This window comes from Zea mays, chromosome 1 (genome assembly GCF_902167145.1).
Source record: "Zea mays cultivar B73 chromosome 1, Zm-B73-REFERENCE-NAM-5.0, whole genome shotgun sequence".
Taxonomy (NCBI): Eukaryota; Viridiplantae; Streptophyta; class Magnoliopsida; order Poales; family Poaceae; genus Zea; species Zea mays.
The window spans coordinates 52,904,109-52,929,941 of record NC_050096.1 but is presented as its reverse complement, the minus strand read 5'-3'; the positions used below and the strand labels follow the sequence as shown (position 1 = coordinate 52,929,941).

At 46.7% G+C, this 25,833-nt stretch overlaps 2 protein-coding genes across 2 annotated transcripts; one reads left to right on the top strand and one right to left on the bottom strand.

Annotated features, from left to right (window-relative positions):
• Positions 1–9,322: 9,322 nt before the first annotated feature.
• LOC100276044 (Uncharacterized conserved protein UCP022280) lies at positions 9,323–15,077 on the top strand. Its single transcript, NM_001363290.1, has 8 exons — positions 9,323–9,495; positions 9,920–9,986; positions 10,071–10,160; positions 13,895–13,947; positions 14,107–14,243; positions 14,360–14,424; positions 14,574–14,632; positions 14,719–15,077. The coding sequence occupies exons 1-8, from the start codon at positions 9,412–9,414 to the stop codon at positions 14,806–14,808; spliced, it is 645 nt and encodes a 214-aa protein (NP_001350219.1). The 5' UTR covers positions 9,323–9,411; the 3' UTR covers positions 14,809–15,077.
• Positions 15,078–16,415: 1,338 nt separating this feature from the next.
• On the bottom strand, positions 16,416–19,500 carry LOC100216694 (Exostosin family protein). Its single transcript, NM_001143100.1, has 2 exons — positions 18,529–19,500; positions 16,416–17,287 (listed from the first exon to the last, which is right to left on the bottom strand). The coding sequence occupies exons 1-2, from the start codon at positions 19,327–19,329 to the stop codon at positions 16,727–16,729; spliced, it is 1,362 nt and encodes a 453-aa protein (NP_001136572.1). The 5' UTR covers positions 19,330–19,500; the 3' UTR covers positions 16,416–16,726.
• Between the last annotated feature and the right edge of the window lie 6,333 nt (positions 19,501–25,833).

The window sequence follows — 25,833 nt, the reverse complement described above, 5'->3', positions numbered from 1 at the left end:
GGGCGAAGGACTCTGATCCTCCCCACTGTCGTAGCGTCCCCCACGCCTGGGGTGGTAGCCTCGGCGCACCCTCTTGTCGAGGTGGGCTCGACGGTCGCAGTGATGGTGCTCGTTGCCGAGGCGACCCGGGGCCATAGGCGCTGTGTTGCGCGTGCGCCCGGTGTAGACCGAGGCTTCCCGCATGAATCTGGAAGTCGCGGCATGAGGTTCCGAGGGGTACCCCTGCCTTCGGGAGGCGGAGCTCTTGGCCCGTCGGACCGCGGCGCCTTCCAGGAGATTCTTGAGCTCTCCCTGGATTCGCCGCCCCTCGGTGGTTGATGGCTCCGGCATCGCGCGGAGGAGCATTGCTGGTGCAGCCAGGTTTTGGCCAACCCCACTGGATGCGGGTGGCGGCCTGACCCTGACATCGTCGGCGATGCGGTGCTAGAAGCCCTGGGGTAGATGACGTATTTCTCCGGCCGGAGGTTGAGCCGCCCATGCCTGCCCGACGTCCCGGCGGATCGGCTCAAGCGCTCCTGCTCCCTCGTCGAGTCTGGCCTGCACCCCGTGGATTTGCTCGAGCTATGGGTCATGGCCCCCCGCCTGAACGGGGACCACATCTAGCTCCCGTGGGATGTCAACGCGAGGCACCGGCCTAGGGAGGTCACCGTCCTCCGGCATGCCGAGATGGTTGCCTTCGAAGGGACCCCCTAGATCGACGTGGAAACATTCGCGGCTTGGGCCGCAGCCCTCGTCGCCGAGGTACGGCTACCGTCAGAACAGTCGGAAAGGCAGTAGTCGCATGCGGTCATGAAGTCCCGCATGGCACTAGGGTTGCCAAGTCCGGAGAAATCCCAAGAGAAGTTGGGCTCGTCGTCTTCCTCGGACCCAGAGGGCCCGTAGGTCGAGACGTCCGTCAGCCGGTCCCAAGGCGACCGCATACAAAACCCCAGAGGGTTTGGACTCGCCTCTACGAGAGCGCCTGCCAAAGCAAAACCGCTAGGCGGGTTGAGGCTGAATCCAAATGACGTGGGATGGGAATCGGTCAGTACCTCTTGGTCGACGGGCGGTGATGAAGTCACGTCGGGGACTGACTGCACCGTCGTCTCAGGTACAAGGGTGACACCCAGCAAGCCTTTCGCGAGCGTGCTGGCGTCGTCCGTTTGCTCGGGATTGGCGTGTTGCGGGGAGACAGCGCTCGTCTTCATCTCAAGCGCGAGGTCGATGCCCGGTGCGCCCCCCGTTGGGGTGCTAGCGCTATCGGCTCGCTCGACAGCCGACAAGGCGCTGCCTCCTGCTTGGCCTTGGTTGCCCCGCCTTCCCCTCCATCGGCGGGGAAAAGGGCGGGATGAGCTCGAAGGTTGTTCTTCCACCACGCAGGGAAGACGACGTCGATTCCGCCGCCGGCGGGCGGGCTGTCAGCCGCCATTGCCGCTGTCGCCCGACGGTGGAATGAGTATCATGTCGTAGCTGCCGTCGAGGGACATGAACTCAAGACTCCCGAAACGGATCACCGTCCCGGGTTGGAGAGGTTGCTGGAGACTGCCCATCTGGAGCCTGACGGGAAGCTGTTCGTCAACACGTAGCAGGCCCCTACCTGGCGCGCCAACTGTCAGCGTTTTGAGACCGGGGGTCCCTAAGCCGACGAGTGAATGTCGCCGCGTGCCCCAGCCCAGATGGGTCGACGCGAGGCCGAGCGCGAAGGGGGGAAGTGAGGTGGCCGGAGACAGGCGTGAGAGAGGTGGAAATCCCGCGGCCTTCGTGTTCGTCCCGCGCCCAGGTCGGGTGCGCTTGCAGTAGGGGGTTACAAGCGTCCACGCGGGAGAGGGAGCGAGCGGCCTCACGCGAACGCATGTCTCCTCCTCGTCCCCGCGCGGCCAACCCTCTCTAAGAGGGCCTTGGTCCTTCCTTTTATAGGCGTAAGGAGAGGATCCAAGTGTACAATGGGGGTATAGCAGAGTGCTACGTGTCTAGCGGAGGAGAGCTAGCGCCCTAAGTACATGCCGTCGTGGCAGCCGGAGAGATTTTGGCACCCAGCTGGTGTGATGTCATGGTCGTCGGAGGAGTGTTGGAGCCTGGCGGAGGGACAGCTGTCGGAGCTGTTGAGTCCTTGCTGACGTCCTCTTGCTTCCGTAAGGGGGCTGAGAGCCGCCATCGTCACAGAGTATGCGGGGCGCCATCATTGCCTTTCTGGCGGAGCGAGCCAGATGGGATGCCGGTCTTGTTCCCCGTGGCCCGAGTCAGCTCGGGGTTGGGTGATGATGGCGTCTCCTGTTGACGTGGCTGGTCTGCGCCCTAGGTTGGGTGATGTGTAAGCTCCTCCGAAGCCGAGGTCGAGTCTGTCTTCCGTGGCCGAGGTCGAGTCCGAGCCCCTGGTTCGAGCGAGGCGGAGACCGTCGGCTGAGGCCAGGGCGGAGTCCGAGCCCTGGGGTCGGGCGGAGCGGAGTTCGTCGTCTTCCGGGGCTGAGCCCAAGTCCGAGCCCTGGGTCGGGCGGAGCAGAGTTCGTCGTCTTCCTGGGCTTAGCCCGAGTCCGAGCCCTGGGTCGGGCGGAGCGGAGTTCGCCGTCTTCCAGGACTTAGCCCGAGTCCGAGCCCTGGGTCGGGCGGAGCGGAGTTCGCCGTCTTCCGGGGCTTAGCCCGAGTCCGAGCCCTGGGTCGGGCGGAGCGGAGTTCGCCGTCTTCCTGGGCTTAGCTCGAGTCCGAGCCCTGGGTCGGGCGGAGCGGAGTTCGCCGTCTTCCGGGGCTTAGCCCAAGTCCGAGCCCTGGGTCGGGCGGAGCGGAGTTCGCCGTCTTCCTGGGCTTAGCCCGAGTCCGAGCCCTGGGTCGGGCGGAGCAGAGTTTGCCGTCTTCCGGGGCTTAGCCCGAGTCCGAGCCCTGGGTCGGGCGAAGCGGAGCTTCCTATGGTGCCTGCGGCCGGGCCTGACTGCCTGTCAGCCTCACTCTGTCAAGTGGCACCGCAGTCGGAGCGGCGCAGGCGGCGCTGTCTTTCTGTCAGGCCGGTCAGTGGAGCGGCGGAGTGACGGCGGTCACTTCGGCTCTGTCGGCTGGGGGGCGCGCGTCAGGATAAAGGTGTCAGGCCACCTTTGCATTAAATGCTCCTGCAATTTGGTCGGTCGGTGCAGCGATTTGGTCAGGGTTGCTTCTTGGCGAAGACAGGGCCTCGGGTGAGCCGGAAATATGTTCTCCGCTGGAGGGGGGCCTCGGGCGAGACGGAGATCCTCCGGGGTCGGCTGCCCTTGTCCGAGGCTAGGCTCGGGCGAGGCGTGATCGAGTCCCTCGAATGGACTGATCCCTGACTTAATCGCACCCATCAGGCCTTTGCAGCTTTATGCTGATGGGGGTTACCAGCTGAGAATTAGGAGCCTTGAGGGTACCCCTAATTATGGTCCCCGACAATATCACTAGAAGGATATTAAATTGAACCATATGAATGATACCAGTTGAAATGATTACTCCCCCTAAATGAGTGTTCTCTTTAGAAAGAGGTTTCTCCCCTTTTTAGAGAAGAAGAAATACTCCCCCTGACAGAGATCCTCTACTTAGGAAAAAGCATGTGAAAATTAGAGGTGCAAGTCAAGATTTGAAAAGACTAACTTCCTTTATGCATAGGTAACAGAATATGAGTTAACTACTTATGCATTTTAGCAACATGGAAGCATGTGATATGAAATATAGTCTAATCAAATTTTGGAGAAGACATGTAAATGATACTAGATATAGTCTCAAAAGATACCAATTGAAAGTCAATGGCGAGCTTGAGAGACATGAGAGTTCTTGGAGATTTTGCAGTGGAAGATTGTTGTCTTTCTCCGGGGACCTTATTTTCCTTACAATGAGACTATCACAAGAAATAGACTTGAAAAGGTGTTAGTCTCAAAGTGTTAGATTATAGAGTAACCTCCCCTAAAGGTGTGCATACAAGTTTTGAATACTTGTAGGAGACATGCACTTTGATTTGATATCAAGAGGGGTAAATTATCCATAATCCTAACTTTGGCACATATAAGTTGAATGATATAACTTGTAGAAATCAAAATTTTCAATTGATGCATCATTTACTATGGAGCGATATAAAAGCTATGTGTCGTGCTTAAATAAACATTTTAAGCCATGTAGGTTTGCTTAAGTATATGAATTAAAAACAAGCAATCCTACCATATGATTTACCTAGTATGCATGATTTTAAACAAAAGTACATAACAAATGTAATACTAGGCAAGAAAGGTAAACTAGATAAAAGGTAAATAGATACGCATATCTAAAAACAAAGAATACAATAAAACTAGTTACCTTAGTCATGGGTGGGAAATTTGGGTCCAAAATTTTCACTAACCCACTTGGCAATAAACTTGATCCAATATGATGTATCCCATGATATACATCCCAAACTTGCCAAGTCTCCAAATTTCCCGAAGACCTTTGGTCCACTCACTTCCCTTTCGGGATCCAAACCTTCTTGGTGCTTTTCATGGTTGAAATTATCTCTTTTGGCACCCAGATGCGTTTGGCCCCTTTTCCTTTGTTGGCTTGCTTGTTGGCCTTGATTGCTATCACCTTTCCGTTCTTTTTCTTCTTGATCAAATATGGTGTAGCATCCTTTTTGTTCACCTTTTTGATGTAAGTGTTGGAGATTTTGCTTGATGGCTTTTGCTTGAGCTTTTGCCTTTGTTTATCCCTGGTCATCGCCTTGCATTGGAAAGACTTGTGGCCTTCCTTGTGGCATAGCCTACAAATCATAGTTTCTCCCTCCATAGGCTTGTTCACTCCCGCAGTGGTGTTATCCTGTGGAGGTTGGATTTGTTTGGCTTTGCCTTTCTTGTCATACAAAGCCTTGCCAAGGCGAGCCACTTCTTGCTTTAATTGTTCATTTTCCTTTGCAACCTCATTCGAACATGTCTCTACAACAATATTCTCAACAACGACTTGGTTGCAGGGGTTAGAATCATCAATTAAATCAAAGCAGGAAGTAGAAGCATCTTTCTTAATTATTTCAGGTATTTCAACTAAAGATGCTGCTGGGGTGCTACCAATGTTTTCTAGCTTAGTAGTTAGCTCATTATTGTGAATGCTAAGAATTTCCATTTTCTCTAGCAAATTTTCAATAGCTTCTTGAGAGCTAGCTAACTTAGCTTTCAGTTTGTCATTCTTTTTAATAAGGCTATCATCGGTAGCAGTGGATGGAGCACTAGATTCTAATAGCTCAATTTTAGTTGATAGCTCACTATTTAAGTTTGCAAAAGTTTCAAATTTTTCTAGCAAACCTTTGTAATCATTTTGAGAGCTAACCAACTTATTTTTCAAAGTTTTAAGTTGAGCTTTTTACTTAGTGCAAACATCCTGGAAAAATTCTACGGCTTCCGCAAGCTCATCTAGAGAGGGCTTTCCCTCACCTTCATCATCACTACTACTTTCATCACTAGAGGATGGAATGCTTTTGTTACCTCTTGCCATAAGGCATTTGTGTGATGATCGTGATGATCGTGACGAGGACCGGTGGCTGCGCATCCTTGGAGGTTCATCTTCACTTGAAGAATCATCCCAAGTTCTAACACTTGTTAGCGCCTTGCCTTTGCTCCTCTCCTTTTTGGGTTTGGCCATATTTGGACAGTTGTCCCTGAAGTAGCCCTTCTCCCCACATGTGAAGCATCCTCTCTTCCTTTGCTTTTTCCTATCAATGTTAAAGAGAAGATCCTCGACCTGCAGGGGCACACCCATTAGATTAATCTTGCGAATCATCCTCATTACCTTTCCGATGCGTCGGATTGTTTCTTCGTCCTCGGAGGATGATGTGCAAGGTTGATTATCTTCATCATCATCACTTTCTTCTTCTTCCTCTTCTTCACTTAAGGAACTTGGAGTGGGAGCCTTCTTTTTGCCCTTCCTTTCATCACATGCAAAAGCATATGGTCTTGAGGAAGTTGGCTCCTCTCCCCGACTCATTTTTCGCGACATCTCAAAGGCCACGATTTTCCCAATTACAATGGTCGGGGTCATGTTGCTCAAGTCCTCCATGTTGTGAAGGATGGTGATGATGCTCCCATATCTTTGTTGTGGCAGCAGGAGATAATCTTCCTCACAATGTCCGCATCACCTAACTTATTAATGCCAATAGAATTGAGCTCATTGATAATTAGATTCAATCGAGAATACATGTCTCTAACAAGCTCATCATCTTTCATGGCAAAAGAATTATACTCATTTAAGACTAGGCAATGTTTTTGCTCACGGACATTGGATGTGCCGTCATGGAGCTCATGCAATTTTAGCCAAATCTCATTAGCAGTTTTCAAGGTAAATACTTGATTAAAAATATCCATGCTAAGAGATTCATACAAGCAATTTTTGGCTCTAGCATTTAAATGGATTTCTTTTTCCTCACTCGTGGTGGGTTTCTCGGGATTCTTGAGGGGTTTCATCCCGTCACGAGTGACTCTCCAAACACCTAGATCAACGGCCTCTAGGTAACAAGCCATTCTAGCACTATAATATGGGAAGTTAGTGCCGTCAAAGTGTGGTGGCCTATGGGTATCCATCCCTTCCTCTAAAAAGCGTCGGCTCTTTTAGCGGTGAAGCTAAAGCGTTTCAAATGAGCCAAACCGGGCTCTGATACCACTTGTAGGAAACGGGTGACGCCTAAGAGGGGGGTGAATTAGGACTTCTAAAACTTTTACTAAACTAGGCCACAATTAAATCCCTAGAGCAAAACCTATGCAAATAATCAAAACTAGAATGTGCAAACTAGGTTTTGTCTAAGTGTTGCTATCTCTATCGCAAAGGCTAAGTTTCAATCTACACTAAATAAGTATGACTACAAGATTGAAACTTAAATGCTTAATATAAATGCGGAATGTAAAGAGCTAAGTAGAGAAGCAAACTCTCGTGGATGACGCCGGTATTTTTACCGAGGTATCCGGAACCACGCAAGATCCCGACTAATCCTCGTTGGTGCCCCTACGCAAAGGGAAGCCCACGCGAGGGCCAAGCACCACGGTCGAGTAACTCCGTAGAGAGCCGCGGGCCTTCTCCACGCGCAAGTGGTGCTCCGCTTCCGGCTCCTCTCCGACGCTCCCCGCCGTCTCCACTATCGAGCTTCCGGCCGAAACGCCGCGGGCCTCGTTCCCTCCGGTACACGGTGGCGGCCGTGACACAAACGCGGTTGTCATGGTCTCGCAATACTCTCGCCCCACTCGGTACAATTACAACGACTCACGCAAGAGCCGAGGGGTTGTGTGGTTTTACAAAACTCACTCAACTAACTAGGGTTCACCTAGAGCAAGCGCTAAAGCGGTCTAACTAACCTAAGCACTTCGCAAAGCACCTACGCTAATCACCGAGTGATTCTATTAAGCACTTGGGTGTTTGAGCTCTTGGAAATATGCACTATGTGTCTATGCTCATAAGGTGATGATCTTCAAATGCAATGTGCAAAGAAAGCATGTTGTTACTGCAACCCAGATGCTGGAGTCAATGATTAAATGTCCCTAGCCTACAAGAGCAAAAGCAACCGACATCGCGCAATGTTGTCCTGGATGGCTCTGATTGTGTGATGCTTAGCTGCAGCTGGGGCATATCCAGAGCTAGTAGTGCAAATAATGTCAAGGATTCACATACAAATTATGGAGCAGTTTTCAAGTTAATGAGTAACATTGCCCCAATCTTTATGAGTCCACTGGAGAGCTTGGCGTCGTCACTGGTTCAAACCGCCAACATCTCTAATGCATCACTCATCTTGGTCCTCACAAGGGGCGGCACAACAACAAGGCTTGTGGCAAAGTACAGGCCAACAATTCTAGTGATAACCACTATGGTCCCAAAATTGAAGACTGATGATAATTTTAACTGGACTTGCAACAATGAGTGTCCATCCAGGCACAACATGATTGTGAGCGGCCTGATCTTGATACTTCTCGCTGCTACAGCGAAAGCATCTGATACTGAGTCGACTTAGGAAGCAATTAGCTTTGCCATAGATCATGCGAAGAAGCTCAAGGTCTGCAAGTCAAGGAATTTAATCGTCGCCTTGCATCGTATTGGTGCATCATTTGTCATCAAGATCTTGGCGATCAATTAGTGTTGATGACGTGGATGGGGACGGGCCCTTCATAAGGCAAATTTTGTGAGGTTACGAATGGACTCTTGCTAGTTTTATTTTGTTGGCTCATTTGCATGAGTGAGCTTGGAGGTAAAAATTTAGCTTATGAGAAGGCCTTTTGCTGTATGGAACTACACGATGCCTTTGATGAGCATTTTTATATGTTTGGCAACTTAAATAATACATTTACACTTTATGTCTATGATATAATGTGTTTCGTGACCCATTGATATCGTATTTTTTCATGTTATTTGGTGATTCAGTTTTTTCCACGCACAATAGTTCATAAATTGAATTTTCGATTTTTAATGCCAATGTATCAGGTGTAAACCAAGCTTCCGTGTAAACTCCGTGCAAACCAATTAACAAAAGACACAAAAAAATTTAAAAATATAGATATACTTCATTGATCACTCTACCACTATATAAAATTTAAAGTTCAAATTTATTATATATTAAAAGATAAAAAAGAGAAAATTCTGAAATAATTTTCATTTTTTATCTCAGAATTTTCTCTTTTTATATCTCCTAACATATGATGAATTTAAACTTAAAATTTTAAACAGATATAGATTAGACAATGAGATATATCTATAATTTTTTGAGATTTTTTTTATAATTTTTATTAGTTGATTTGCATGAAGTTTGAAGGAAAACTTGGTTTGCACGTATGGTTGACTGAACGAGCGCCCAGATAAGGAAGATTGCTTTTATCGGGATGCTCCTTGGCTTCCTGTCCAACGCCTGTATCAGGACGAGGAGTTCCCGTATCTTTGCGAGAACAGCCCGCCCAATGGCCATGAGAACCAACGCCTCTTCCAGCCGCCGCTTACCCCGTCGTCGCCGCGCGCGTTGCCACTGGACTCAGCACCTGAGCCTCTGCCACCGTCAATTGCCCCGCCGCCGGCTCCTCCGTGGGCACCTGGTGCCTGCACACGGGGCAGGAGCTGTGCATCTCCAGCCACGGCAGGATGCACTGGTCGTGGAACCGGTGCTTGCACGGCATCTCGCGCTCCGCGCCGCCACCGGCGACCTCGTCCAGGCACATGGGGCAGGTGGTTGTGTTTCTTGTGGAACGGCCCAACTGGTTGGTAACTTGGTATCCAGTCCATTGTGCATCACAACAAGGACCAAATAAAGGCATAGGTTAGTCCGTGGGCTACCACTACCAGGCCTACCGATAGGGCCATCTCTTTGACCCATCTCAATATGGGCTACGCCCAAGAATCCTCTCATCTCAGGGAAAAAGAAGGCAGGACTGGCAAGAAGGAAACAGAGGTCCGCGAGCAAACGCCTTCAAGCCCATCTCGGTAGCCGGAGAACGAGCAGCAGCGGAGGCGATGGCGTCCCCGGATCCCGGCCACACGCCGGCGCAAGGCGAGGAATCTGCCTCCCCCTCCTCGTGGCCTCCCCGAAAGCTCCAGGTCTCGTTCCCTCCTTATTAGCACCTCATAGGAAAAAAAAATACTATTGGATTCGTGTTCGTGCCCATCCTTCTTCATCTCAGATGCAGTATTTGGTATCCTTAATTTCGGTTGAAATGATCTGTATTTCGCATTACTTGCGGGCTTGGTTCATACGTGTTGGAACTACAGTTACGTTTTTCTGTGTTCTAGACTTTTCTTTAACTAAGTTAATCCTGTTTGAATCATCCTGTTTCATTTGCAGTGAGAAAATTATAGAACCTATCCATTGATGTCTCATTTATCTGTATTGTGAGAAAGGTCCCACAAATATTCGTTTTAGATGTTGTTGGATTAGCGGAGAAGAAACTTGCAGTTCCCCTAAGGCCCTAAGATCCATTATTTTTTGTTCTTTTGTTGTCACATTCTTCCTGTTGCCTTGTAGAGTTTCACACCAGGGCTGTGGTCACAATACAAAGCTTATGAGGATGCAGTTGTGGAGAACATTAAAGGTGAGTTTTTTTATATGTATCCCAGGATGCATTTGTCTCCTAGTATGGTCCTGAAACCTCTATCTGCTCTTATTTTCATTCAAGGAACTATTGCGGATGCTCTGGTTCTTGTGAGAGAGCATCAGGCGGAGGCAATTGGATGTGCCACTGTTGCAGGATTCATTCTGTTCAGAGGTACACTTCTGTTTTTTTAACCTTACTGTCATTTGTTTGTTGTGCCTGTGGGAAATGATCAGGAGAACCTATAGTTCCTGAATTATATTTTCTTAAACATATCATTAGGGTAATGGTACAATTGTTTTTTTTTTTGTTTCCAATAGGAAGGTGAATGAAAACATTGGGGATTGATTCTGTTAAAATGTTAGAATATTGGATGAAATAACATGGTCTGGCAGATCCTAAAACCAGACTACAAAGTTGGCCACATTTGGCATCCTAGTTTGACAGTTGACACCCTGGTTCTCCACAGTCCACACTACTACATCTATGCTGACATGTGGTAGCTAGCAGGAGATGGTTAAGACCAATTAACACAAAATTCAGCAGACTTATATAAAGCTTTCTATATTCCTAGATAATATATAATAAATGGATCCAAACTTACATTATCATTTCATGACTAAAACGAGTAATTATTAATCTTAAATTCCAAGTTTTAACTTAGTTTTGACTTACTTTGTATTGGATAAAACAATAACTAAGAGCATCTCCAGGAGTTTTCCCTATTTTATTTCTTTAGAAAAAAGGGAAAAAGTGTCCTCCAATAATTTGGTAAAAGAGCTCCTTAAAAATAAAAGGTTGCCAAATATCCTCTCCAACTCGTAAGTTTCCGTGGTTGAGAAGAACTCTGCATCTGCTCCCTGTCCAAAGTTATTCTTGGGAGATCGGAGTAAATTGTACACATGAGTAAGTTAAGAAAAATAAAATATTCCAAATGAGAAAGCAGTAAGAGACAAAGAAACTATTAAAAAAAGGTTTGGTTGGTTAGAAACAGTTCGGAGTTCCCTATGCAAAATTGTTTAGGAAGTTATTACAGAATACTGTTGGAGAAGGACAAAATTTAAGGTTGCTATTTCTTCTGTTAATTTGCTAGATCTATTAGTTTAGCAAGTAACTATACCAAACTCCTAGATATGCTCTAATGGCAATGTTTTTGCGCTCATGGAAGGTACTCCCACATCTTTTTCACATGCCTATTATTTTCCATTTCTGCAGCTTTTAGAGAAAAAAATGGTGGGATATAAATCTTAGCAAGAAACAATCTTGAAAAAAACTTGCTTCTCAAGAAGTTGATTATTAGTTCCATTACAGTGAAAGTAACGTAGTAAAGTAACTCAAACAGCTCTGATACAACATGCAAGTACGCATTTATGCCATGAACACGAGCACTTCAGGCAGGTCGTAAGACTCCACACCAGCCATTGTCCAGGCTCAAGTGCACTCAGTGGCACCAGTACATAGTTTTAGCCAATATATAACCTGGCCTTCTACTTCTTGTGAAGTGTGTTTTTACAGGACCTTTTCCTGTTGAGTTTTTTTCTCGAACACTGTTAAGGTTCGTATCTCCACCTTATTTCATTTCTTCTAGACGTGATTGGTGTGATGTCTGAAACAATTAAACAGGATGTGTCATGTGATGTGATAGTAGTTGCTATGAGTTCACAGTGAATGTCACCTTTAGTTGCTTTTTTGTTTGATTTGCACTCAATTGAGAACATGGAATATAGATTATCAAATTCTGCATTTTCTTTTAATGCTGTTTTGAGATTTACACTTTGGTTTGTTCTCAAATAGGTGACTAGTTCAATTTTCTTGCCACTCTTCGCAAATAGACCTTATTGAAAAGCTAGTGTTCAATTGGGTATAAATGCCTCAGCACTAAATTAGTCTTATGTTCCAAGCAGTGTTATCAAGTTGTCTGGATTATTGTGATTAATCATCCTAGTTATCCTGGACTGGACAAGGGGCCATGACTCAATTAGGCCGATTAGTTTTCTTGTCGTCCAATTAGTCAGACGACTAGAAACAGAATGGAATTGCTGGGAAGCTTATGACATGGGCTGCATCTGGGATGGCTTAATGTTTTTCAGCTCAATTTGCAACCCTACATGCACCCACCACCCTAGAGTTATCTTCATGCTTGATTTGTACTCTAAAACTTTAGTATATACTTGGTATATGGGGGATGACTAGGACCGCCTAATCTGACTGTCGCCTGGTTGGTCCCATGGCGACTATGATAGTATGATCAACTAGACTTGGTAACATTGGTTGTAATCAATCCCCCCCCCCCCCCCACAAACACACACGCATTTGTTTGGAGGAGAAAAAAACCCGGAGGTTTGTGATGGCAGGTATATGTGCATTTGTTCCAAGGACCCTGACTCCAAAGTCCAAACATCCTGGTTTTGCGTCCATGGTGCCACATAGCAGCAGTGCTGCTCACGTGAGTTGAATCTAAGTTAATTAACCTGATGAAGGGGTTAAGATGTGAACTTGTGGAACATTAAACTCGTGCATTGTTCTGTGAATCTGAATCCAGAGAATGGTGGAAAACTGGGAGTATTTGTTTTAGTTGCAATTTGATTGGAACTATGGTATTCCTTTTGTCACAGATTATGATATTTTTAAAATAACTTATAAGAAAATATTTTTTACTTTTTTATGCTGAAATATTGTTTCAATTGATTTTAAACGTCTCCTTTTAGTTGCATTTCTATGTTAACGAATAGTTATAGATCTTTTTCCTGTACTTGCTGGACAATATGAGATTTGGAAGTGTAGTGAATTGTAGTTATAGCTGTACTGCTGTAGTGTCCAAAACTCCCAACTACTTGTCAAGGGCTTGGTGTTTTGAAGCACAAATGAGTAAAGAAAACCATAAAGCTTTAGGCCCTATAATTCTGAAAAAGGGAATTATACATGTTTTTTTTGTTTCGGGCATTGATACTATCTCTAACTTGCACATTTAATGTTTTAAGTTTTCGTATTATGTTCTCATGGTTAGTAATCAGTCTGAGTGCAATCTAGAACTCACTTTTTTTATGGAGGGAGTAGTTTCCTCGAGCTAATAATGCAAAGCCTTCTGGATCAGATGCATTATCAAGTCGCTGTGAGAAGATTAGTTTTAATTGCAGTTGCAATATGTAACTGCTTGTTAGCTTGTGCTTGTAACAGCAAATGATACTACGTTTTATGCTTAAACTATCAAATTGTTCTGCAAAGCTGTATTGTCCCTCTTTGGAAGCTTTCAAAAGTTTGTTTTGATATTTCTATCGCTATGTCTTGTTGATTCTAGTGTCTACAGGGTTCACGCTGTATCTGCCTCATTGATTGATTATCGCTTTGAATTGTAGATATACTCGAGTACTTGGGTTATTCATTTTTCATTCCAGTTGAGTTCTTACATATAATCTGGACATAATTAACCAAAAGTGAGATTTTTTTCTTGAATAACCAAAAGTGAGATACTGAGATGGATGTAAGATCAACCAGGTGTATCTGGCAACTGGCATAATCTTATTTGCTCATCAGTCATCTCAAATTAAGTTGGATGGTTCAGACCTTGGCAAATGGTGATTTGAGAGTTCAACTTTGTTTGGACAAATGTTTCGTGAAATTAAGTGGAGATAGCACATGAAACAGTTGACAAATGTACCAGCCAAAACATGTTTAAGAACAACAATTACTAATAGACAGTGCACTTATCAAGAACTAACTTTTGTAATGTTGCATGCTTTATCAAGAATTAACTTTTATAACTCTGTATGCATAATGTGTATAGCATCCCCTGCGAATAGTTCCTCTAGTAATTACACAAAGGTGACATTGGTTTCACAATGGTGTGCATACTTGTTTTGTTGCTTTTCAAATTTTGATACTGATTTAGTGATGAATTGTACCACCAGGCCCTCGAAGATTTTTATACCGCAATACCTTTGGCCGTTTAAAGACTGAGAAGGTATAGTCTTATAAATGTGGTTTTATTCGTGTTGAAACTTTTCTCTGCTCATGTAAGAATCATTAGAATGATTTACATGGGATAAATGGAACTTTGCCAGTCCAGTGAGGTCATAATTGCGTATGAGTGCATCTGACTTGTGTACCAAAATCTTGCCAGGATTTACTGAATGATGCCGAGCAAAGTATGATGGAGTACCAAACATCTATTCAGAACTTGAAGAAAGAATCAAAATACACTCTTGACAAAGTAGCTATCGGTGAAAGCGATGTGCAGCGTGGGCGAACTGATCTGAGGTATTTTTACATGGTCTCAATGGGAAAAAGTCTTTTCCCATGTCTGTTACTGTTTCTTTAATAATGGTTTGTCACCAACATAGTGTAAAAATTATTGCCTGTGCCTCTCTCTCCAGATCTACTGGGAAGCAGATACAATCTCTTATAGGTTCCATTTACAAAGCAGAATCTACAGCTGCAGGTACTAACTATATTTCTTCAGGTCATTTGGTTCATTGTTTCTTGTTATTTGCAACTTAAATTTGAAACATCATCTACACGAAATCAGAGAACACTTGAGATTGTTCACATCACATCTTATAACTGCATGCATTACTTTTGTGACTGTAGGTCTGATGGATAGACTAAGAACCATTCCAACCAGGCAATCTCTCGAGCTGCGAGCAGAGGTGAGTACATGATTTGCACATAGAATATCTTTGCCCTTGTGTCAAGTGCCGATTAAAATACTGTTTCGTTTCGTTTCGTCCATCAGGTGGCTTCCATGGCCTCCGATTTGAAGAACCAGAGGTGTGCCTTGCAGGAAAGGATCAACAAAATATCTGAATATGGTGTCCGTGTCTGAACTGCTGCACCGTCTGTACATTTCCCCTCATAGAGCCTCTTTTGGTCCTCCCGTACAATAAACTGTGAATCCACCGTGAGGTGCGCGTTTTGGTTAGACAGGTTCCGATTCTAACCATATTTTCTGTCAGCATTTTGAATGCTAGGACAGACATGGTAACTCATCACAACCATAAATTGTTCCTATCACTTTAACGTTGAGCATTGCTCGTTTCTGGGAAGCAGATGGGCTGATGGCTACTATCTTATATATGCGATTGCAAGGAAAAACTTTGTTCCACCTTGGGTGCTGTGCTTCCTGTATACAATTCTGCTATTCCGTTTCGGAAGAAAAAAAAAACAAATAGTTACAGAATGCAGGCGCTGCTACAGGAGGCGACAGAAGTGTTGAAGTCTTGTTTGATATCGTTTTTCAGGTTTTTTGCATCTTGAAGAGGATCACAAATTTGAAGGGGGAAAATTCCATCCATTGGTAATGAATAATCCTTATCATTTATGGAAAACACGATTAGCATCGCGTTTCTCGCCGAAGGACGACGTGTTTACCTTGCCATCAGGCAGTCTCAAATTGGCAGTACAGGATACAAATTCAGCTTGTCCACACTTCCATTTGCTGGTAATAGTGATATAACTTGACAAGGTGCAAAATTCTTGCTCTATAAATGTTCAGCTATACGGCTATACCTATACCTACTTATATGTCGACCAAGAACACCATCTCCAAGCAAAGCGATAGAACACTTGAACAAAATTGCAGCAGCACAGAGAATTTTCCCATTTTTTTATAGCCAATGTACTCCATCTAAAGCAAAGTAATCGATCTCTTCGTTTCTTTCTACAGCCACCGCACTCCATCGAGCATTTCTGCACTTCCTCCGCTTTGACACTCTGAGAGCCATTTCTTGGACCAGATAGAAAAACTGGAAGCCATTTCTTTGGCCAGATTCGAAACTTGGCAGGGACAGGCTGGTTTGGTGACAGAATTGGAGGGGATCGAGGACTCTCGGTTCCTTCCAATTTCCTTGTCATCATACATTTTGAATAGTAAGGTATTTTCTCCCTCTTAGGCCTTGTTTAGCTACTCTAATATTCACCCAATCCAAATGTATTGAGGTGGATTAAAACGTAAATTAAACTAATTTACATCCCAATCCATCTCAATAATTAAGGTGAATACTAGAGTATCGAAACAAGACCTTAATCCCACGGACAGAGAAATGGAGGGGCTCAATGGGGAAGAATCCCCTCTCTATTTAAAATTGAATAGCGAAAGAATTCCTCTCCCGTGGATCCCCTCTATTTCCCTGTCCACCAAACCAGCTCTAAAGGTAACCAGTGGGCACCAGAACTTGATGAACAATTGAACATATACCAGTATGTGAAACCATAAAACAAGTGGAGGAAACAATTGAACATACCAGTCTGTGAAACCGTAAAACAAGTGGAGGAAGAGAGGCTATTATCTAACTTCCCCTATCTTAGTGGCATATGACTATCCGAATGCCATATACCGATCTCAATCCTCCAGCTAATAACCTACATCTCCCTTCTCTCCATCTGCAGAACCTTCCCTATGTGACTTTAGACTAGTGGACGTCAACCCAAAATGCTCAGCAACTGTAACTGGTCAGTAATTATATTGCCGCCTAGAATGTACAGCTTTTCATACAAAATTCATTGTCCTTAGTCTGCAGCCAAGGACATTTTGGATGAATCTTAAGTAAGAAAAATGAAGAAAAATGATGTGCCATTGGATATGTAATTCTGTTATGCTAGAGTGTTTCAACTTTACTCTCCGTTAATGTCTGCAGCTGTAACATCTGCCCCCAGTCATGCGATTAAGGTTTGGTCTTCAGTATCAACTCTTGTTTCGGCAGGATTGAAAACATGGTGAAAGCTGGAGTTTGCTAGTCCAAAAATCAAGAAGCCTGATTCTGTAGCCAAGAAGGACTGGGTAGAGTTTCATCTGTCCTATTAGTATCAAACCGAGAAAATCTCCGTAGTCTGTTAATCTTCAGACGGATAGAGGGCACCTTCCGAGCAATAGCCTTCCATATCATCTGCACGGCATCATCAGTCTGAGATGGGTATTGGTACTCGAAGTGCTTTTCTACTTCCTTTAGCTTGTTCCACATGCGTGTCCACTCTTCTTGGCTGATCCCTTTGATCAGGCTCTTTAGAAACCCCTTCTTGACTGCATCTGCGCCACGTACTATGACGCTGAACTTTGAATAGTCGAGGACATCCTCAAACGGGAGCTCAATCTCATCGCTGATGATGACGGGAACACAGTGACTGACAATGGAGTCGAAGAGGCGGTTGGAGGATGGAGTGTCACCTGCAATGTTGAGGCAGAACTTGGATGACCGCATACCTTGTGTTGCCTGCTCGATCCCATTACCAGCTACACTTCCAAATGAGAAATGCACATCTTTCTCGTCTTTCAGAAGGTAATACAGTTCTTGCCGAATGGAACCACCCTACAACATTGCGCAATGAAAATTGTGAGTAGAATAGCAAATATATATGTGAACTGCATACAATTTTCCATGGTTCATCTACTCAAAGAGCCTAATGTCTTATGCCAATCACTACAACCCACGTCCTGATAGCTAATCTGATACACCCAGCTCAGGTGGGGTTGGCTGAGGCCCATCAAATTAGGGTTGTCCGGAGCCCAACAGTTCATTATGCACACCCAACTCAGGGAAAGGCTCAATCGCCCCAAAAGACTAGTCCAATGGGGGAAGGGTGACTCTCTCTTTTAAAGTGGCTTCCTCCTCCCAAGTTAAGCGAGGTGAGATAATTCTGAGGCTTACACGGTCACCGTCCGACTACAATTGGGTGCGTCTTTGCCAACGGGTAATAGTGGAGGATGTCCTCATCATTCCCACCTTCTTAAAATGGGCCCTAGCTTTGATACCAGATGATACACCCAGCCTAGGTGGGGTTGGCCGAGGCCCATCAAATTAGGGTTGCTCGGAGCCCAACAGTTCATTATACACACCCAACTCAGGGAAAGGCCCAATCGTCCCAAAGGACTAGTCCAATGGGGGAAGAGTGGCTCTCCCTTCTAAAGTGGCTTCCTCTTTCCAAGTTAAGCGAGGTGGGATAATTCTGAGGCTCACACGGTCACCGTCCGACTACAATTGGGCCAACTGGGTCAATTACGTCTTTGCCAACGGGTAATAGTGGATGATGTCCTCATCATAATCCACGTTTGATTGTCAATGGAAATGTTTACATGATACATAGATCACTTGTTGAATTGTATTACTACTTATGTATTACTGAACTTGTTGCGAAAAGGCAGAGCCAAGTACGCTGATCGTGGTCACATAGGACCGGGAGAAGTGATCGCCTACGTATGAGCTGGACTAGTTACTGATAGGCAGGGCAAAACGCTCCAATTCATAAGGAAGCATACATCGATTTCCATCAGTGCATACCTAGTGGCCAGAAATAGTGCAAATTAAAGTAAGTGGCACACAGAGGGAAAGGGCCATGCTAGCCATTACTAGTAGGAGCTGCGGAACGAAAAGGAGTGCACGTGCCACATGGGCATGGCAAACATTCTCAATTCTTTTTAGGGAAGAACACTTGGAAAACAGAGTTCTTTAAGCAAAAGAGGCATGCTGACGTTATTATTATTAAATTAGATGCGACTAATCCAACAAAGATTCAATTTCGACGAGATGAGTAATTAGCAAGGTATACTCACATCCTTCCTGTAGATGGCGCCTTGGAAGTAGAGCAGCGTCGGCCGGTCGTCGTATCCGGCGGTGTCATTAGCGAAGTTGGCGACGAGGTGCCGATAGGGCGCGATGATGTCCTTGTCGAGGTTGGCGACGCTGGGCGGGTACCTCCCGAAGTCGCAGAGCACGAAGACGCAGGGCCAGAACCTGTAGCGCGCGTCGAGCATACCGTTGGGGTGATGCGCGAGCACGACGTGGTCCCGCCCGCCGGTCCTGCGCCACTCAGGCCGCGCGGCGAGGAACTCGAGGAGCCTCCGTTGCAGCGCGCGGTCCTCGCTGTTCCGCGCGGGCGGCACCACCCGGGAGTGGCGGTTGAAGCTGAGCGAGGCGAAGAAAGGCACGAAGACGACGTCGGCGTCCGCCGCGTGGCGCACCCGCGCCGCTGCGCAGGGCGTGGGCGCGCCCTGCTCGGAGGCCAAGAGGTCGAGGGTGAGCCAGTACTCGATGCTGTGCTGAAGGTTGAGCCCCCCCGGGTAGTCCGGCACGCCGTCCCTGACGTCGGGCCACACGCCGCCGCCGAAGCCCGGGGGCTTCCAGTCGAGCAGTCCGAAGTGGAACTCGGGGGGCAGGTCGTACATGAACACTCGCAGCAGCGCCTCCGCGGGGTCGCATTTCCTACCGGGGCCGCCGAGGCGGAGCCCCTGGTTGGGGCGGCGGGCGGCGGTTGGGCCCGCGGCGGAGTTGAGGAGGAGGTACCAGGAGAGGAAGAATAGCGCGGCGGCGAGCGCGAAGAGCCAGACGAGCGGGCTCCGGCAGGCGGTGGCCATGGCACTAACAGTGGCAATGCGGGCGGAGGGCGGAACGGGGCTCGGCCATGGCTGGCTAGGAGGGGATCTGACGGGGGAAAGCGCGGCTGGGTTGGTCACCCGCGGCGGCCGGTTGGTCGCTATGGAGATGCTCGCGTCCCGATCGAGGCGGTCGGATCTGGAGCTGATAGCAGCGGTTGAGTTGGGTGCTGGGACGGGTGCGGCGCGGTGTGGGTGTGAGCCGTGTGACTCGTGTGGTGAGGCGGAAAGGCACGGGCGGCCGGGGATTCTCCTGACTCCTATTTGGTTGTCGAGCCAGGCGAAACGAAACGGCCCGGTGTATTGGGATGGCTTCAGACAGCTTTAGGTTCTAGCTCCAGTGCAGAACTATAGTTTATAATATTAATATAAATACTTTTAAAAATATTTTTAATCTAATAATAAATAAAATGAGATCTATAAATGTTTTTAAAGGCTTACAGCTCTAGCTCCATGATTTTCTAGAGCATCTAATTACCTGCTTCATTAACTTCACCAAATTTCTTGAAGCTGGAGCTGTCCCAAACGGACCTTAGTGGGTGTTTGGTGGAGCTCTCATACCTCTGGTCTCAACGATAATCACTTTAGAAAGCTAAACGGCTAAAAACTGAGTTGCTCCATTTTGTACTAGAGAGTGTGAGCTAAAAAAAATATGCTTCTCGATGCTTCTAACCTGCTCCCCACACTCCAACCCCTCAGAAATCACGTCACCCACAATTTACCAAACGGTTTTCGTTAAATAAATCTACTTGAGAATCATTTGAAATCACTCTATTATAGCATTAACTCTCAAAGATAGAGAATTATAGAGCGAAGTTCTACTAAACAAGGCCTTAATCGTGTTTGGTCGAGGGACATAAAACTAAACAACTTCGAAAGTTCGAACAGAGAATATTCTTATCTCTACTACTATTATAATCCTAACGTAGGCGTCCACAGTAACAGCCGGTGCACGTTCTGTCGGCCGCGGTCCCTGCCGCATCCAGCGCGTCCTTGCCGCATCTAGCCCCGCCCGCGTCCCTGCCGCATCCAGCTCCGCCCGCGTCCCTTCCAGCGCCCCGCACCGCCGCGCATCCCTCCCGCCCGCCAAGCCCGCGTCCCGAGGCCGCATCCAGCCCCGCCCGCGGCCGAATCTAGCCCGCAATTACCGCTCGCGCAAGGGTTTCCATTGTTGGTTTACGGAGAAATCGCGCCTCCCCAGTGTGCCCTTCCATCCATGGCGTCGCCGCGGCCGCCCCCGCAATCAACTCCGTTGCCCCCGCGATCCCCTTCCCCGACGACACTCACCTTCCATCGATGGGAGCGCGCTGGGTTATGCCCTATACTTTCTTCCTCCATTCCACCAACGACACTCACCCTAAATCCTCACCTCTCAGATCCTGCCCCTCGCTCGCCGCCCAATCAACAGCTCAGACTTTACCGCCCCAGCCGAGCAAAGGTGGAGGCGTCTGCCTCCACACACCTCGCCCTCGCCACCACCTCCCTTCCCCCCATCCCTAGAGAAGACACGGAGGTGCAGTGACAGTGCTTCTACTCAAGCGCGCCACGGATTATTGAGCCAGCGGCATTCATCGGCTCCACCAAAGGTACGTCATCTCTCGTGCCTCGCTCCATCTCCTGCTGATAGGTTTTGCCCATGTAGCCTAAGATAGGTGAAAGAGAAATAGGCTAAAATCTTTTCCTAATTGATTTTGGTGGTTGAATTGCCCAACACAAATAATTGGACTAACTAGTTTGGTCTAAATTATAAGTTCTACAGGTGCCAAAGGTTCAACACAAACCAATAAAAAGTCTAAGAAAGGGTTCAAATAAAAAGGAGCAAAGAAAACCGAAGACTGCCCTGGTCTGGCGCACTGGACTGTCCGGTGTGCCACCGGACAGTGTCCGGTGCACCAGGGAGATCAACTCTGAACTTGCCACCTTCGGGTTTCTAGAAATGCCCTCCGCTATAATTCACCGGACTGTCCGGTGTGCCAAGAGGAGTAACGGCTATAGCGCCAACGGTCGTCTGCAAAAGGTGAACAGTGAACTACAGTGCGCGGACTGCGCGCGCAGAAGTCAGAGCAGGCGCAGATGGCGCACCAGACAGTGAACAGTGACTGTCCGGTGCACCACCGGACTATCCGGTGGCCCCACTTGTCAGAGCTCCAACGGTCGAACCCTAACGGTTGGGTGACGTGGCTGGCGCACCGGACTGTCCGGTGCGTCCGTCGACAGCAGAGTTCCCCAACGGCCACTTTGGTGGTTGGGGCTATAAATACCCCCCGACCACCACACTTCAAAGCATCCAAGTTTTCAGCCAACACATTCAATACAAGAGCTAGTGCATTCAATACAAGACACAAATAGAGTGAATCAAAATCTCTCCAAGTTCCAATTCCACTCAAAGCAATAGTGACTAGAAGAGAGAGTTTTGTCGTGTTCTTTTGAGCTCTTGCGCTTGGATCGCTTTTCTTCTTCCTCATTTCTTGTTCCTAAGATCTTTGTAATCAAAGCAAGAGACACCAATTGTGTGGTGGTCCTTGTGGGGACTAAGTGTCCCAATTGATTGAGAAGAGAAGCTCACTCGGTCTAGGTGACCGTTTGAGAGAGGGAAAGGGTTGAAAGAGATCCGGTCTTTGTGACCACCTCAAAGGGAAGTAGGTTTGAAAAATGATTCGATGGAGAGCGATTGTGGAGTGACGACGAAAGATGAATAATTCGATGGAGTGGAGTGGAAGCCTTGTCTTCGCCGAAGAACTTCATTTCCCTTTCAATCTATGACTTAGCATGAAATACACTCGAAACCATATTAGTCATAGCACATGAAAGAGATGATCAAAGGTATACATGAGCTATGTGTGCAAAACATTAATCAAAATTGCGAGAATCAAGAATATTTAGCTCATGCCTAAGTTTGGTAAAGGTTTTCTCATCTAATGGCTTGATAAAGATATCAGCTAATTGTTCTTTGGTGCTAACATAAGCAATCTCGATATCCCCCGTTGTTGGTGATCCCTTAAAAAGTGATACCGAATGGCTATGTGCTTAGTGCGGCTGTGCTCAACGGGATTATCCGCCATGCGGATTGCACTCTCATTATCACATAGGAGAGGGACTTTGGTCAATTTGTAACCATAGTCCCTAAGGGTTTGCCTCATCCAAAGCAATTGCGCGCAACAATGGCCTGCGGCAATATACTTGGCTTCGGCGGTAGAAAGAGCTACGAAATTTTTTTTCTTTGAGGCCCAAGACACCTGGGATCTTCCCAAGAACTGACAAGTCCCTGATGTGCTCTTTCTATCAATTTTACACCCGGCCCAATCAGCATCTGAATATCCAATTAAATCAAAAGTGGATCTCTTGGGGTACCAAAGGCCAAACTTAGGAGTATGAACTAAATATCTCAAGATTCGTTTCACGGCCCTAAGGTGAACTTCCTTAGGATCGGCTTGGAATCTTGCACACATGCATACGGAAAGCATAATGTCCGGTCGAGATGCACATAAATAGAATAAAGATCCTATCATCGACCGGTATACCTTTTGATCTACGGATTTACCTCCCGTGTGTTGGTCGAGATGCCCATTGGTTCCCATGGGTGTCTTGATGGGCTTGGCATCCTTCATCCCAAACTTGGTGAGTATGTCTTGAATGTACTTCATTTGGCTAATGAAGGTGCCCTCTTAGAGTTGCTTGACTTGAAATCCTAAGAAATACTTCAACTCCCCCATCATAGACATCTCGAATTTTTGAACCATGATCCTACTAAATTCTTCACAAGTAGATTTGTTAGTAGACCCAAATATGATATCATCAACATAAATTTGGCATACAAACAAATCATTTGCAATTGTTTTAGTAAAGAGAGTAGGATCGGCTTTTCTGACTTTGAAGCCATTAGCGATAAGAAAATCTCTTAGGCATTCATACCATGCTCTTGGGGCTTGCTTGAGCCCATAAAGCGCCTTAGAGAGTTTATAGACATGGTTAGGGTACTCACTATCTTCAAAGCCGGGAGGTTGCTCAACATAGACTTCTTCCTTGATTGGTCCATTGAGGAAGGCACTTTTCACGTCCATTTGGTAAAGCTTAAAGCCATGGTAAGTAGCATATGCAAGTAATATGCGAATTGACTCAAGCCTATAGCTACGGGTGCATAGGTTTCACCGAAATTGAAACCTTCGACTTGTGAATATCCCTTGGCCACAAGTCGGGCTTTGTTCCTTGTCACCACACCATGCTCATCTTGCTTGTTGCGGAAGACCCACTTGGTTCCTACAACATTTTGATTAGGACGTGGAACTAAATGCCATACCTCATTCCTCGTGAAGTTGTTGAGTTCCTCTTGCATCGCCAACACCCAATCCGAATCCCTTAATGTGTCTTCCACCCTATATGGCTCAATAAAAGACACAAAGAAGTAATGTTCATAAAAATGAGCAACACGAGATCGAGTGGTTACCCCCTTTTGAATATCGCCGAGGATGGTGTTCACGGGGTGATCTCGTTGTATTGCTTGGTGGACTCTTGGGTGTGGCGGCCTTTGACCCTCATCATCTTCCTTGTCTTGATCATTAGCATCTCCCCCTTGATCATTGTCCTCCTCTTGAGGTGGCTCCTCTTGATCTTCATTATCATCATCTTGAGCTTGATCCTCATCTTGGGTTGGTGGAGATGCTTGCATGGAGGAAGATGGTTGATCTTGTGCATGTGGAGGCTCTTCGGATTCCTTAGGACACACATCCCCAATGACATGTTCCTTAGCGCGATGCACGGAGCCTCTTCATCATCTAGCTCATCAAGATCAACTTGCTCTACTTGAGAGCCGTTAGTCTTATCAAACACAATGTCACAAGAAACTTCAACTAGTCCAGTGGACTTGTTAAAGACTCTATATGCCCTTGTGTTTGAATCATAACCAAGTAAAAAGCCTTCTACAGCCTTAGGAGCAAATTTAGATTTTCTACCTCTTTTAACAAGAATAAAGCATTTGCTACCAAAGACTCTAAAATATGAAACATTGGGCTTTTTACCGGTTAGGAGTTCATAAGATGTCTTCTTGAGGATTCGGTGAAGGTAGAGACGGTTGATGGCGTAGCAAGCGGTGTTGATTGGTTCCGCCCAAAACCGGTCCGAAGTCTTGTACTCATCGAGCATGGTCCTCGCCATGTCAAGTAGAGTTCTATTCTTCCTCTCCACTACACCATTTTGTTGTGGCGTGTAGGGAGAAGAGACTGGGGTTAGCGTTAGAATTAAATTTGAGTTCGAGAGAGAGGGAAAACAAATCAACAAAGAGATAAAGCGGATGAACACGGTGATTTGTTTTACCGAGGTTCGGTTCTTGCAAACCTACTCCCCGTTGAGGTGGTCACAAATACCAGGTCTGTTTCAACCCTTCCCCTCTCTCAAACGGTCACTTAGACCGAGTGAGCTTCCTTCCTTGATTTCCCGGGTCACTTAGACCCCCGCAAGGACCACCACACAATTGGTGTCTCTTGCTTTGCTTACAAGGCTTTGAGAATGAGAATGAGAGAAAGAAGAAAGCCAACCAAGCAACAAGAACAACAAAAGAACACAAGCCGATCTTCTCACAAGTCCTAAGAACTAGAGTTGAATTGTGGACTTTGATTCGATCGGTGGCTTTGATTTGTGTCTTGGAGTGTTGTGTATTGCTCTTGTATTGAATGAGGAGTAGTGAATGCTTGGATGCCTTGAAGAGTGGTGGTTGGGGGGTATTTATAGCCCCAACCACCAAAATGGCCGTTGGGGAAGGCTGCTGTCGTATGGTGCACCGGACAGTCCGGTGTGCCACCGGACACTGTCTGGTGCGCCAGCCACGTCACCCAACCGTTAGGGTTCGACCGTTGGAGCTTCTAACAAGTGGGCCACCAGACAGTCCGGTGGTGCACCGGACAGGTCCTATTCACTGTCTGGTGCACCTTCTGGCACCTGCTCTGACTCTGCGCGCGCAGTCGGCACTGTTCACTGTAGCCGTTGCAGACGACCGTTGGCGCAGGTAGCCGTTGCTCCACTTGGCACACCGGACAGTCCGGTGCTACACCGGACAGTCCGGTGAATTATAGCGGAGTGGCTCCCAGAATTCCCGAAGATGGCAAGTTTGGAGTTGATCTCCCTGGTGCACCGGACACTGTCCGGTGGCACACCGGATAGTCCGGTGCGCCAGACCAGGGTTGCCTTCGGTGGTCTTTTGCTCTTTTTATTTGAACCCTTTCTTGGACTTTTTATTGGTTTGTGTTGAACCTTTGGCACCTATAAAACTTATAATCTAGAGCAAACTAGTTAGTCCAATTATTTGTGTTGGGCAATTCAACCACCAAAATCATTTAGGAAAAGGTGTAAGCCTATTTCCCTTTTAGTTCCCCAACGACCACTTTGGTGGTTGGGGCTATAAATACCCCCAACCATCACACTTCAAGGCATCCAAGTTTTCAGCCAACACATTCAATACAAGAGCTAGTGCATTCAATACAAGACACAAATAGA

Coding starts and splice junctions, on each gene's coding strand:
- LOC100216694 (NM_001143100.1), bottom strand. CDS start 19,329: ATGGCCACCGCCTGCCGGAGCCCGCTCGTCTGGCTCTTCGCGCTCGCC. Junction 17,288..18,528: donor GCGCCATCTACAGGAAGGAT/GTGAGTATACCT, acceptor GCAATGTTGTAG/GGTGGTTCCATTCGGCAAGA.
- LOC100276044 (NM_001363290.1), top strand. CDS start 9,412: ATGGCGTCCCCGGATCCCGGCCACACGCCGGCGCAAGGCGAGGAATCT. Junction 10,161..13,894: donor AGGATTCATTCTGTTCAGAG/GTACACTTCTGT, acceptor TTGTACCACCAG/GCCCTCGAAGATTTTTATAC. Junction 14,244..14,359: donor CGTGGGCGAACTGATCTGAG/GTATTTTTACAT, acceptor CTCTCTCTCCAG/ATCTACTGGGAAGCAGATAC.